The following is a 15,293-nucleotide window of genomic DNA, read 5'->3' as shown; positions in this document are numbered from 1 at the left end:
CTCCTTCTAATTCCTTGATCCAGCAAGTGTTAATATCTAAGCAGATGACAAATGCCTCCCCCTTCAACTCGCTGGTAGTTAGAGAGACAAAGGCCAGGGTTGAGGTGTATGTGTGGCAGAAAAGCTAGAAGCCAACAAGCTGAAGGCTGGGCAGCTAAGAGACAAGGTTATACCTAATTTCTGTTGGAATCCAAGACTGTAGATTCTATCAGAGAAGCAAGACCCACTTGGGGTGTTAATGCTGTGAACCCCTCTGTCCAGGGCCGTCTTAAGCCCAGCTGGCGCCCTGGTGCGAAATTCCCTCCGGCGCCCCTCACGCTCTGCTAGGCAGGGCTAGGTGCGGTGGGCAGCCGGAGGGCACGGCACAGCAGGCGGGGACGGCGGGCAGGGCCAGGCTGCGGACGTGGGGAGGCCGTCGGCGAGCCTCCTGCTGGCGCGGCGGCGCTGCTCCAGAGTGCTGCACTGCGCGCGGGCAGGGCCGTCTTAAGTAAATCCGGCGCCCCTTGCACCCCACCGGGCAGGGCCAGGCGCAGCAGGCAGCCGGAGGGCGCGGCATGCAGGGACGCCGAACTCACGCTCTGCCGGGCAGGGCTAGGCGCGGCGGACAGCCGGAGGGTGCGGAGGGGTGGGTGGGGACACTGCCAGCTGTGCTCTGCCTCCACCTGCTTGGCTGAAGTGGCGGCGCAGCGCTGCCGTCCAGGGAGCCTGGCTGCAGCGCCAATGGGAGGCTTGCCGACAGCCTCCCCACGTCCGCAGCCCGAGAAGAGGCGGGCGAGAGCGGCGCTGCTGCTGCTGCTTCAAGTCCCTCGTCTAGGGGTTGGGGGGAGGAACGGGGCAAGGGGGAGCAGCCAAAACGAGAGTACCCCTAAATCACCACCGCTGAAAGCCTCCTCCTGCCTTCCCATGCCCTCCTCCAGTCCTGTGCAGTGGCAGGCTGGAGAAGCGCTCCAGTGGCCAATTGCGGTGCCGAGAGGACACACTAGCCAGGGAGGGAAGGAGGGAGGCAGGGCTGATTGCTGCACGCCCAGCTCGCTGCCGCCGATCGCCTCCTCCTGACTTTCCCCTGGCAGGGGGCAGGCTGCCACCCCTGAGCCGCCGACGTGGCCCCAGACCTCTTCCCTGGCGCCCTCCAGAACGTGGCGCCCTGGTGCACCGCGCCACTAGCCTTTATGGCTAAGATGGCCCTGCCTCTGTCGTAGGCTCAGGTTATGTGTGTGTAAGCAGACCATATATCCTAAAGACACCACAGTCTCCACTGTCTCACATTCTGAAGGAAACATGAACTGGGACCTCTGGAATCTCACAGTGCTTGGGAGATTGGGGATGCGTGCAACAGTATGAATTCATGGGAATAACTCAGTTTAATAGGTTATCCACATCATTTCATCCCGAGACGAACAGTGAACCACAGCTAGTTGTCCCTCAGTTTTTTGTCTGATTAACCTCACTCAAAAGATCACTTCAAAAAGTAGCAAATATCTATTGAATTATTCCAGTCTCTATTTTGATAGTTTGCAAATTTCAGAATTAGAAGATTAGCAGAGGAATTACCGGTACTTCTTCCAGGCTTGAATCTCCAGCCTGAATAAAGTGTATTCAATAATATAAATCTTACTTTTCTTTTCTAGGTGCTTGCAGAACTGTAGACAAGCCTGCTTTTTTCGCTTTATAAACTGCCTTTTGGAGGTAACAGGATTACAGTACAGACATGGACCCAGGCACTAAAGGAAAGTGAACTAAAGTTACCTGAGGAAAACTAAAAGATAATGGGAATAAATTACACACATCAGTTGCCAAAGCACTAAGCATTTAAGAAACCATCCCTACATTCTGAGAACCTAAGCAACTACTGGCCAGTTGCTAATGTCCCCTTCTTGAGCAAGATTCTTGAGCAGGTGCTTGCTGATCAGATCGTGACTCAGCTATACAGCAGCAAATACTGTATAACATTTTTTGTGTTTTAAGTGCATTATACAAATGTGACACTAGATGGCGATGGTGAGCTTATGGGAAATTCAATATATTTTTCAAAATGCTTTTTTAAAAAGCATTTTCACAGCATTTTTCATATGTACTACAGTACTACCACCACCACCACTACTACTAATACCACCGGTATTTTATTATGACCTCTGTCAGAAGAAGTACAGGGGTACTGTATCTCTGTTAATCTTTCTCATACTATCAGTGGCTTTTGAGACCATCTACCATGGTTTCCTCCTGGAAAGCCTATCCCAGTTGTGGGTGGGAGGAACTGTGGTTGCTGTGGTTCCAACTTCCAATCCTGCTTGGTTGATTGTCTTCAACGGGTGATGCTTGGGGACTGCTATTTGGCACCACGGGATCCCTTGATGTGGAGTCCCTCACGTTGCCTCGCTCTGCTTGCAAGGATACCTGGGAAACCACGCTTGCTGCTTACTTCTAAAACCCACCCTAACCAATATTGACTTTTATGGCGCAGGCGGTATGAAATGGGCAACACTTGAGGCTGCATTCACGTTCCCTTGGCACAATGTCCAGGGTCCAGACCCTTTTCAGTTAAAGTGCGGAGGATTCACTCGCTGCCTGACTTAAAGCGAGGTCGACGTCTTGGGGGGGGGGTCCGGAAACAGGCGATGAAAGCGTTGGGCGCGAGGCAAAAGGGGGAGCGATGTCACGTGGCCATCCTGAAGCGCACGCGCGCGCTTGTTCGTTGATATGCCCGTCTCTGGGGGCGGGGCGGGGGTTTGGTGCTCTGCTCTCCCTTCTTCCGATGGGTGGCGCGCAGCCCGGAGGCCTGCGCTATCCCAGGGTGCTATTCGCGGCGTGGGCGCCGCCGTCCCGCTGAGGGGGAGACAGTCTGCGCGGCTACCTCGCCAACGAGACGCGCTGCGGGCTGCCGCCAAACGGACATGTTAGCGCCGAGGCCCTAAAGGCGGGAGGCCGACGAGAACGACGTCCCGCCGCTTCCTTCGGGGCTCCTCCGCGCGCGGTAGCAAGAGGCCGCCGAGCCACAGCCATGGAGGCTGTGAACGCTTTCAACCAAGAGGTGGGGACGGGGCCCGGCAAGGGAGCGCGGGACGGGTAGGCCTCGACTGTTGGTGGGGGGGGGGGGAGCGGCTGGCGACCGCTGATACCGCTGTGGAGCTTGGGACTGTAGAGGCCGGAGTTCGTAGGCCTGAGGTCTGAGGCGGAGCAGCCGACGGAAAAGAGTTGCCAGCGCTCTTCGGTGTGCGGCGGCCTCTCCTGGGCCCGGCGTGTGGGCGGCGGCGCTGCGTCGGGTGACGCGGGGCTTCAGGGGCCGCTTTTCCCTCAGCCCCCCTTCCCCTCCGTGGCACACGCGACTTCCCTCAACCTCGAATGTGGGCCTAAGAACTTTCGCCACACTTCCGAGGTCCTCTATCCCGGGTCCGGCTGCTGGGGAGACCCGGCCGGGCTGTTTAAGGTCAGCCCTGTAGGCCAAGGGAGAGGCCGGGAATGGAAGTAACGCGCGCGTGCCGGTAGGTGGGGAGGAGGGCCTATATATATATTGTGTGTGTGTGTGTGGGCGAGTGCGCACTTCGAGGAGATCGCGGTGCGGGGTGGCGGCGGAGTGAAGAGGAAGTTTTTGGCCTTTTTCTTGCAGCCATGTGATGATGAAGATCCAGGACGTGCGAAGAGATTAGGCGTCTTGAGCGCATGTTATTTCCAGCCCATTATGCGACCCATCAAAAAGTTTTGTATTTAAAGTTACCATCCCAACTGTTTCTGTGATACTGTGCGAACCCCTTGTGTTGCAGAATCTAGCGATGAATAAAAGCTATCCCACTGATTATATCTTAGATAATGTACACAGTTTTCAAATTACCGTGCATATCGCGCGAGTGTGAATAGAAAATCCGGAAGATTTCCCCCTCCTTTTCAGGACTAGTTGTGGTGGGCAGGAAAAGTGAGGGAATTGATCTCAAGGAGCAGAGAGTTCCTAGACAACATCAGAAACTTGCTTTTTAAAGGTAACATTGGGCATATTCTCACAACAGAATGCCAGAAGAATTCCAAGCTGAAGTGTCTGGTGAATCGCATTGAAACTGAATGGCTGCTGCTAGTGTTTTAGTGTATTAACAGTTGACATTCATAAAAGTCTGTTTCAACGGATTGACATTGCTACCTCTCTAAAAGGTTTCTGTGTACTGCTATGGTATTCTGGAAAATGGATGCAAGTGTTATTAAACTACATAAAGATTGCAGCAGATGTACAACTTAATGTGATTTCTGCTGCAGATAACCAGATAAATCAAAGTGTGCATAGATGCAGGTTTACATGGACATAAAGTAGACTTTGATGTTTAAATCACGATATATGCTTTTTGAACAGAAAACTCTGTAAAGTTTGCTCACTGTAAATGCTTTTGTATTTGGGCATATCAATGGCCTTCCAGCTAAACATCCAGTTACGAAACTTAACGTTCAGAACTGAAAGAGTACATTAAGCTTCAGAATATTGCCCTTCATTTAAGCACAACATTATGATAGCCATACACACCTTTGGTTGTCTTTCTTTGGGTCTTACACAACCCTACATGAAATATCAAAACAGTTATGCATAAGTGGCAGGTTCAGTTTGCCACTTGGGGCTTGCCCAGTACTACTAATTTGTCTTAACATGGATCTATACCGGTAAATGCTCAGTTGCATGAAAAATATTTTGGGTAATTTTAGTAGAACTTGAAGTGCATGCACTGGGTATGTATGGGATGTGTTAATTTAACACATGGATTCTTTTAAATATTTGTATGTAAAACTTTATAAATGCTATCCTCATCAACTTGAGAAAAAGCATCATAGTTTGCGTAAGATTTCCATAAAGAGAATGAACGGTTGCCTAATTGCTTGGGGTTAGTAAATATTAATTCAGAGTGTTTTCTAAGATTACTGTGTGTGAGCTCCAAAATGTTCAGATAAGTGTTAGAATGGCTACTGCATCTTCATGCATTGTGTTATGGCAGAAAGCCAGGAAGTGGCTATGCTGACTTCTTTGCTTCACCTTGGTGGAGATCATAGTACAGGTGTGTGGCTGCTGTCTTCAGAGTTCTCTGTACTGCTCTGATATTCTGTGTTTATATATAAATGGAAGAATGAGACCTGTGCAGCATCATTGTAGTACAAATGCACTGAAGAAAAGGAGAGACAAGAAAAATACATGCCATCGTGGCATTTTACATGCCCATGTTTGAATGTATATTGTGTAGGCTTTATCATTCAGAGAAATAGTAAAATGATTGTTTCCTAAGTCCAGAATAAATAGTGATGCTTGTGAACTTATTCTTAGACCTAAATCCTACTGGTTTGAGTGGAGTATAATTCTAATTGTGCCTTGGATTGCAACCGTAGAAACTTTATGGAAAACTTTCTGTCAAGGGTTGCCGTATCCAGAATATTGGAGCCACAAGCAGTGTCTGGGTGGAAATCGGCTAAATTTCCAGGAAAATCTGGACATATGGTAGCCAATGTCGGCAGTGTCGTTTTTGCCGAGTTTCCTCAGGAAAGCTAAAAAATGTCTAATTTTGGGGGGGCAAAACTAGAAAAAGAAAAAGCTCAACTTTACTGTGCAGATTTTCACCTTTTGAACATTTTTATGGATTGTTTACATTTTAGGTCTGACTGTGGCCCAGATGCCATAATCACATATTTTGTGTTGTGCTCATAAAGGGCTCTACCCTGAAAAATAAGGTATAAATTAAAAATAAAATGGAGCAGTAATGGGCTTAAAATTTCAAATAATTCAGAGTACCGGTACATACATATTCTAGCATCTGTTGTGGATTTGTGTTCTCTTTTCCATAAAGTGAAATTTATTTACATATTGTGGGATTCTAAAGTTGGAGGACACCCAGTGATTCAAGTGCTTGAACCCCTACCCATTTCTAGATATTGCTGTCCTACAACTCCCATCATTCTTGAACATAGTTAGGGTCTGATGGCTGGGCCTGATTAGAGCTGTAGTCTAAAACATTTGGAGGACACCAGAAATCTTCATTGATAGTATCCCCTCCAATACAGTGTATTCAGCTTTTGACATCTAGACCCTGTATTCCTCTTGGGGTAACAGAAATAGAATTAGGTGATAGTTTACTTGAAATCTGGATGTTTCTGGGGATGCTCGTATCTAACACACAACAGTAACAGAACAGTGGGCATTTCAGTGGTGATATCCAAAGGTAACTGGTTTTGGATACTTCCTGCTGACAGCAGTCAATATAAGGTGCTGTAATATCTGGCAAATAGAAGGGGAAGAAATGGAGGCAGTGAGAGATTTTACTTTCTTGGGCTCCATGATCTGTGATGGCCTGGGAGTCAGACTCTGATGCTGAACCTGAGGGATCCCAGCCTGCACAGGATTCCCCGCCTCCAGAACCAGCTGAGCCGGGGCCAGGGCTTGAGCCTGAAGGATCCCCACCTGTGCTGGATCCCCAGGTGCAGGCATCAGCAGAGTCTGCTCTGGCTCCTGATGGGAGGGAGGACCCATTGCCTGCAGGTGCTCCACTCCCAGCCTCTTCAGAGGAAGCTGAGGCATCCCCTGGGTCCAGTAACCCACCAGCCTCTCCTGAGCTACAGAGGCTCAGGGCAGAGAGGCGAAGGGAGTTAAGTGTCTGCAGGAGGAGTGCTCGCCTCCAGGCCCGGAGGAGAGGCGAGTCTCCAGAGGATCGGGGCGGCCCTAAGCATAGGGCCAGATAAAAGCCAGCCAGACCCAGCCCAAGTTGCGTGAGCAACATAGTTGCAAGCGTGTGCTCAACCTGCAACCTTGTGCCTGAACCTGCCTTGGACCTTGACCTGCTCCCTGCCTCGCTCCCCGCCGGACTGACCTCCTTTGGACCCCTAGACCCAGGACTGGACTTGGACCTCGCTTCATGGACAAACCCTTGGGGCCAGCACATGATCACTGCAGATGGTGACAGCAGTCACGAAATTAAAAGCCGCCTGCTTCTTGGGAGGAAAGCAATGACAAACCCAGACAGCATCTTAAAAAGCAGAGACATCACCTTGCCGACAAAGGTCCGTATAGTTAAAGCTATGGTTTTCCCAGTAGTAATGTATGGAAGTGAGAGCTGGACCATAAAGAAGACTGATCGCCGAAGAATTGATGCTTTTGAATTATGGTGCTGGAGGAGACTCTTGAGAGTCCCATGGACTGCAAAAAGATCGAACTTATCCATCCTTAAAGAAATCAGCCCTGAGTGCTCACTAGAAGGACAGATCCTGAAGTTGAGGCTCCAGTATTTTGGCCACCTCATGAGAAGAGAAGACTCCCTGGAGAAGACCCTGATGTTGGGAAAGATGGAGGGCACAAGGAGAAGGGGACGACAGGATGAGATGGTTGGACAGTGTTCTCGAAGTGACTAGCATGAGTTTGGCCAGACTGCGGGAGGCAGTGGAGGATAGGGGTGCCTGGCGTGCTCTGGTCCATGGGGTCACGAAGAGACGGACACGACTGAACAACTGAACAACAACAACAATATCTGTGGTATTATATATAGTGTTTTTCGTTAATACCATAGATAACATTTTTGTGCTGGGGATAAATATACTGGTAGTTAGGATATGGTTGGCAATTAGTTGTTAGATAAATTAACACAAATGGTGTAGCACTTGTGGTATTGCAAAGTGGGGAAGGCAAAACCTATTTCCTAATTTTAACTTCTTCCTATATTTGCTATATTGTGTTTGTGGGGGTACTGGTTTGCTTTGTTCTTGTTTTTATTATGTACTTTGTGGTTTTATTCTGTGAACTGTCCTGAGCTCTTCAGATGAAGGGCGGTATACACATTTAATAAATAAAATACAAATAAATATTTAAAACATTTTTTGTTTCTTATGCAATTAAAAAAAAACAATAGTTATATACTTTTTAATATTTGGAAGCTGATAGCAGCCTATTTACACTTGCCTTCCATCTTCTTTTCCCTAGAATAAAGACCCGTCATTCTGTTTGTTAGGATTTGTTCTTTTAGCTCTATCTAACGCTAGCTCTCTGTTCCATCTGAATCAGGAGAGGTGGCTGAGGTGTTGGAACAGTGCTTGGAGGCAGTAATGGGTTGGACATGGGCTATTAAACTGAGACTGAATCCTGAAAACAGTAAGGTGTTCTGTGCCCCAGGTTATTTTGTCTAAGAGGTGGGGAAGTGGCTTCCCCTGGAAGGAACAGATTAACAGTTCTGGAGTGCTCCTGGATTCAACATTGGAGACTCAGGGAACATTGGAGACTAGGAATGCCTGTTTTCAACTCCAGCTGGTTTGCCAGGTACAATCCTTTTTGGACAGAGATGACTTGGCCACTGTACTTCATGCTCTAGTTGAGCTCTGCATGGGACTACTCTTGAAGCTGACCACAGATCTTCAGTTGGTCCAAAATGCAACAGCCAGATTACTGGTTGGGGTCCATTTAGATCTCATATAACCACCTGTTTTAAGCCAGCTGCACTTGTTGCCAGTTCATTTCTGTCCCTAGTTCAAGGCACGCCACTCACATTAATGTTTAAATACTAAATGACAGGCCCCAAATACCTGAAAGATTGCCTCCTTCCTTACAAGACCCTCTTAGGTGCTGAGATCAGCAGGGTGATGGTGGCAGCCTGGAAGCTGTGGAACTCTCCCCACAGAGGTGTGTCTGTCACATTCATTATACAGCTTCTGGAGAATGCTAAAGAGCCACCTCTATCCTGGCTTTTGACATGAGTTGTATATTTTAGGACACACTATATTATTGTTATTGTAAGTTGTTTTAAGCTGTTTTTAATACTGTGTTTTAATGTGATCTGACCAGGGACCTTAGGGTGAAGAACAGGAAATCAATAACAAAAACTTCAGCCATTTTCATACCTAAATGTCCTCCAGCTTGTCAACATGCCTTGAATGGTCTTCTGTTTTCAGAACTGTACCCTGTGTTCTGTAGGAAGTGAAAACCTTTGTTGAATAGTGATGATTTCCCATCTCTTAGGACTTACTAAATATGTCAGGTAGTTTGTTTTCTGAAACATCAGTAATGCTTTGGTGAAAACAGATAGAAACTTTACCCCCTCATAATAATAGAACTATAGTTTGAGCTGTAAAAGTGATTTGACAGTAGATTTTGAACAGACAAAAGGAAGTGCATTTTCACACAACATTTTATTAATGTATTAAATTTACTGCTATCAAAAGTTGAAATGGCCAGCAACTTGAATGGTTTAAAATGGCATTGGAGAAATGTATGGAGGACTGGTCTGTCAACAATATTGGCTATAATAAATAAATAAATGACATGTCCACATTTATGGGCTGTGTGGTTTTGAATACCAGTTGCTGGGGAGGTGAGCAGTGGGTTAAGGCTGTAGCTTTTAAGCCCTGCTTGATAGTTTAGAAGTACTGTATCTGGTTGTTTCTGCTTGAATACAGGATGCTGAACCAATACTAATACTTATGTGTTCGGGCAGATCTGCACAATACATTAAAAACATATCCAATGCACATTTAAAGCACATGACTCCCCGCGGGATGCTGGAGCTGTAGTTTCTTAAGGGTGATAGAAATTCTAGATAGTTTTGTAGGGCAAAACTACAATTCCCAAAATTCTTTGGCAGAAGTCGTATGTTGCATGGACTTTAAAATATAGTGTGGATCTTCTCTTAGTATACTAATTTTGACTTCAAAATACTACATATGTTTTGCTTTATGTAATCCTTTAAAACTAAAGGGGGGAAGGCACTCAGGGTGAATGGGAATATTATGGCACAGGGCAGGTGACATTTTAACCAGGGACTTCTGAACATAGTTTAGCTCTGATTATGCCAATATTCCTAGATTATTATTTTTATAGAAATATATAAAACCTATATTTAACCCCTTACCCTAATGTTACAGAATATGTACCCTGTGCAAAAAATTCAGTAGATAACACAATAGTAAATGAATAAAAAAACCTTTAAGCATAAATAATAAAAAAAACAAACCTACAGTATTTCTCTTATCTGAAAACAAAAATAAAAGCTCACTGCTGTTGTTCAAAGGTTTAGAAGAACAGAAATGGAGCCTGCCTAAATTCAGGCAAGAGAGCATTCCAGAACCAGGGTGCCACTGCAGAAAAAGCCCTGTTCTGGTTTCCAGCCAACCAAACTTCCACTGATGATACTGCAACATAAAACGGTGTGTCTGCTGATCTCAGATCCAGAACAGAATATAATTGGGCAGGAGAGGTGTTCTTTCAGGTAGTTGAGCCCCAAGCTGATTTGAAATCATAAAATTTATACACAATATATGCTTCCCTCAATAATATACTGAAGAGGAGGTGGTCTCCTTTTTGAGTACAATTTTTGCTGCTTTAATTTAAATACTGTAAAGCAGGGATATCCAACAGGTTGATCGTGATCTACTGGTCGATCCCTGCAAGGTTTTGGTCCATCACGGTCCATCACTGACCCCCTTTCGGCCTCGCCCCGCCCTCCATTGTTGGAGAATGGAAGACGGAGTTTACAAAGCGAGGCTGTCTTTCCCCCAGGGATCCTTTTGTGAGTTGGAAGTTGGCCACTCCTGCTGTAAACTATCTTGTGTGTTCCTTAAATGGAATGGAACAAATAAAAGACTTGTAGTTCTGTGTATGAGCACGTTAAAAATGTCCTAATGAAGTAATCATAAGTGTGCAAAAAGATACAAAACAGAGTAAGACATGGATTAAGGCAGAAGCAGCTAGCAAAGATGGAAAATTGGTGCTAAAATGTGTGTTGTTTAATTTCCTTCACAGTCAACTTAACACACGTGTTTTCTCTGATGTCCATGATGCCAGTCTGGTTGTTGCTACAGGTTGTTCCACACTGTAAAATAAACAACACATACCGTATTTTTCGCTCCATAGGACGCATTGGACCATAGGGCGCACCTCATTTTTAGAGGAGGAAACAAGGAAAAAAATATTTTTCTGGTTTTCCTCCTCTAAAAGCTTTGTTTTTTTGAGAATCAGCTAAAAGTTTTGCAGCTTTTTTGCAAAGGGAAAAGCCCTGGTTTTTTTGAGGATCAGCTAAAGGTTTTGTAGCTTTTTTGCAAAGGGAAAAGCCCTGGTTTTTTGAGGATCACCTAAAGGTTTTGCAGCTTTTTTGCAAAGGGTAAAGCCCTGTTGTTTTTTTAGGATCAGCTAAAAGTTTTGCAGCTTTTTTGCAAAGGGTAAAGCCCTGGGTTTTTTTTTTGAGGATCAGCTAAAAGTTTTGCAGCTTTTTTTGCAAAGGGGGAAAAGCAAAGCTCCTTTTGCAAAGGGGGAAAAGCAAAGAGGAAAAGCCCCATTTTTATGGGGTTCAACTCACATTTCTGAAAAATCTTAAGGAAAGGGAGCAGTTTCTACTGTTTCCAGACAGATAATCTAATCAGCCAGTCACATGTCCTGGGGAAACAAACAACCTCCCTCTGCAGCACATTCAACAAAGGAGGCTGAAAGGGAGCTGGGACTCTTATCTTTCTCCTGATCTCTTGCTGATCAGCTGCTGAGTGGGGTCCTTTCAACACCCCCTTTTCTCTTTATAAAATAAAAAGCACAATCTACTTTTGGCCCCTGGGCAATTTAGCTCCAGGGACCACCATTCGCTCCATAAGACGCACAGGTATTCCCCCTTACTTTTTAGGAGGAAAAAAGTGTGTCTTATGGAGCAAAAAATACGGTACCTAGAAGCTCTAAAAACAAGCAGTTTTATTCTACTTTGGCTATGAGGCTGGAGTAGTATGCACCAGTGGAATTTACTTGGCTGGATATAAACTTCCAAGTTTCTTCAAAAAGAAAGTATTGCCACCAGAACTGGGAATCCCCCCCCCCCGCAAATCCCTGTTGGACAATGCAAGCCCTGCCCATACTACCAGTATGCTGTTGATGATCATATAGCTGAAAACTCAAGGTTGCCAGATACTCTTACTAAATCTATTCTATGCATGCCCCAAACTGAACTACTGCAGCTGTCATTTCATATTTAGTATTAAAAGAGCAGGGATTCCTTGCAAATACATATTGCCTTAAAAATCATATCATTACCGTAGAAACATTACTCCATATTGTATCTCTTTTGGATTTGTGAAGATAGGACACCCAGGGCTGAACAAGGAAGTGGAAGGAGCTTCAATCTTCACGTCATATCCTTTTTCCTACAGTTGAGAGGCAAGCTTCCCCAGCTGTGATCACATTTCCTCAGCTCACAGACCAGAGGGCTTCCTTCTACAACAAGGAAGTCTGAATAGATCCTAAATTTACTCCCTAGACAATTCTTTTTCTGCAGCTGCTTCTTCCACTCAGATGAAACAATCCCTGACTCAGATGCTTGCCCTCAAAAGAACTTAAGAGCCCTGTTGTATCAGTCTAAACCAGCATTCTATTTCTACAATGGACAATCAGAATCCTATGGAAAGCCAACAATTAGGGCACAAGTGCAATAACATTCTTCCACTCATGTTCCCCAGCAACTGATATTAATATAAATGCTACCGCCAATACTGGAGGTAATAGTTATCACTACAAGGAGCCATTTGTAGCCTTATCCTCCATGAATTTATCTAATTTCATTTTAAAGCTATCCAAGTTGGTGGCTATCACTACACCTGGTAGTGAATTCTACAAATTATATATCTGCCATACAAAGAAATACTTCCTTTTGTGTGTTCTGAATCTCTCAGCTTCACTGGATGACCCCAGATTCTGCATCTCATACTTTGCTCCTCAGTGACTCACTCTCCTTATTCCTAGTGGTATAGGGAGGGAGGAGAAAGATACTTCCTTCATGCCCCCTTAGCATTGCGTAGGAGAGAGGAGACTTCTTCCATTTCCCTCATCTTCCACTCATCTGAATATAGCAATTTTCTTACTCTTGAAAGCTTTCTATTACAATGCAAGACTTCACTGTCAGTAGAGCAGCAGCAGGAGAAAATGGAAGTCTATCTTAAAAGTATTAGTCTCACTAGCAGTACCTGGAGGGACATACCTTTGATACCATAACAGACACTTGGGGAATGTTGTTAGTCTGTTTAGCTTTGACTAAGAGTATTATCTAAAAATGTGTGGAAGTCAGAGCAGTGAAAACTAACACAGTATTCCTGTTGCACTTGAATATGTACTGACAGTATGGTTTTTATCTTGATTAATTTTAGTGGAGAACTCAGATTATTAACCCTCAGTTGATAGAAATACTGACTTTCAATATGGGTTTGAGATTAAATGTACATCTAGGAAGTGATGCAAATAATCCTGGTGGAAGTTATTAAGCATGGCACCATTTTCAAGTAAAAAAACTTTCCACATAAGTCATCAAGGTGAAGGATACCCTATAACTTAAGATACAAAACCTGACAGTATGTTGGAACTAAGTAACCCCACAGTTTTAAGAACTTCAGGATTGTACCACTGTATGCATACATACATCACTATAGCAGTGCAATAAGTAGTTATTACAAATTCCATGTAATTACAAAAACATTTTATAGACCTGGCAGTCATAGCACATACTACTTGAGCAATATATGCACCATCACGTTTTGCAATGGCACGTGTAGGACAGAAAAAAGTTACATAAAACAGTGTGGCTCTGATTTTCTGTCATTGCATTGACTCTAGAGATGACACATTTCTCTGCAGATGGAAAGCAGGCCTTCCATTTCTGAGGCTGCCTGTCTTGATGTCCCAGGTAAGCTGAGCATATTTCTAGACACACCCCAAAGATGGTATTGACCTTCTCAGGCCTACTGAGAAGAAACATCTTTTGGTATGTTCACACCAGTGTGGTTGGTTCAGCTTTCCTAAAATGTGCATTTAAACATACATTTGGAAAAACAAACCCACCTTTGGCTACAGTTGGATCATGGAAGTGTATGAAAAGGATGGAGGATGGATGGCGGCTAACTGATTGAGGTTGAATCCTGACAAGACAGAAGTACAGTGGTACCTTGACTTACGACGATAATGCGTTCCGAACGCTCCCTCGTAGGTCAAAATTTTCGTAAGTCGAAAGGCGCTATCTCCAAAGGGAAAAAAATTTTGTGAGTCGAGAAAACTGCATTTAAAAACTTGTAAGTTGAGGTATTGCGCCACCGCATTCCCTTCATAAGTTGAAAAATTCGGAAGCGGCAGCCATTTTTTTCCTTCCGGAACTCATTCGGAAGTCGAAAACGTCTTAAGTCAAGGAGCTCGTAAGTCGAGGTACCACTGTATTGTTTTGGGGGGACGGGGCGGGTGGGTGTGGGGGACACCCTGGTCCTGAATAGGGTAACTGTGCCCCTGAAGGACCAGGTGCACAGCCTGGGAGTCATTTTGGACTCACAGCTGTCCATGGAGGCGCAGGTTAATTCTGTGTCCAGGGCGGTTGTCTACCAGCCCCATCTGGTACGCAGGCTGAGACCCTACCTGCCCGCAGACTGTCTCGCCAGAGTGGTACATGCTCTGGTTATCTCCTGCTTGGACTACTGCAATGCACTCTATGTGGGGCTACCTTTGAAGGTGACCCAGATACTGCAATTAATCCAGAATGTAGCAGGTATACTGGTGACTGGGAGTGGCCACCGGGACCACATAACACCGATCCTGAGAGATCTACATTGGCTCCCAGTATGTTTCCGAGCACAATTCAAAGTGTTGGTGGTGACCTTTAAAGCCCTAAACTGCCTCGGTCTAGTATACCTGAAGGAGCGTCTCCCCCCCCCCCATTGTTCTGCCCGGACACAGAGATCCAGCGCCAAGGGCCTTCTGGCAGTTCCCTCGCTGTGAGAAGTAAAGCTACAGGGAACCAGGCAGAGGGCCTTCTTGGTAGTGGTGCCCGCCCTGTGGAACGCCCTCCCATCAGAGGTCAAGGAGATAAACAACTACCTGACATTCAGAAAATACCTGAAGGCAGCCCTGTTTAGGGAAGTTTTAAATCTGTGATATTTCAATGTATTTTATTATTTGTTGGAAGCCACCCAGAGTGGCTGGGGAGACCCAGCCAGATGGGCGGGGTACAAATAAATTATTATTATTATTATTATTATTATTATTATTATTATTATTATTATTATTATCATCATCATCATCTTATGTCACCTTTAGTTTTATTATAATAAAGAACAATCTCAGGTTTGGCATTCTGGTTTTAGATTGCTCAATATGCATTGAAGAAAGGAGAATCACGGTCCTTTAACAGACATTAAAACTGCTGATGCTGACAATTCTCAGTGAGAAAGAACTGGGGGGTGGGGGAGAGAGTTCTGGTTTTCAGTGTACCAGTCAGACCTAAACTTTTCATTGCTAATTCCTTTGCTAATGGCATGCTGGTGAAAAAAGTCTCACTTTTATTCCATGCAGAACC

The 15,293-nt window shown here is 45.2% G+C and overlaps 1 protein-coding gene across 1 annotated transcript in view; it reads left to right on the top strand.

Moving 5' to 3' along the window:
- The first annotated feature begins 2,788 nt into the window (after window positions 1-2,788).
- The window catches only part of SCAF4 (SR-related CTD associated factor 4), a 47,758-nt gene continuing 35,253 nt past the window's right edge, over window positions 2,789-15,293 (top strand). Inside the window, exon 1 of the mRNA XM_033146912.1 lies at window positions 2,789-3,028. Within this exon, the coding sequence (XP_033002803.1) occupies window positions 2,999-3,028 (30 nt within the window). The 5' untranslated portion in view covers window positions 2,789-2,998. The remainder of the gene's footprint in view (window positions 3,029-15,293) is intronic.

The sequence above is a fragment of the Lacerta agilis genome, chromosome 4 (assembly GCF_009819535.1).
Source record: "Lacerta agilis isolate rLacAgi1 chromosome 4, rLacAgi1.pri, whole genome shotgun sequence".
In the NCBI taxonomy this organism is placed as follows: domain Eukaryota; kingdom Metazoa; phylum Chordata; class Lepidosauria; order Squamata; family Lacertidae; genus Lacerta; species Lacerta agilis.
This window is presented reverse-complemented; position numbering and strand designations above follow the sequence as displayed.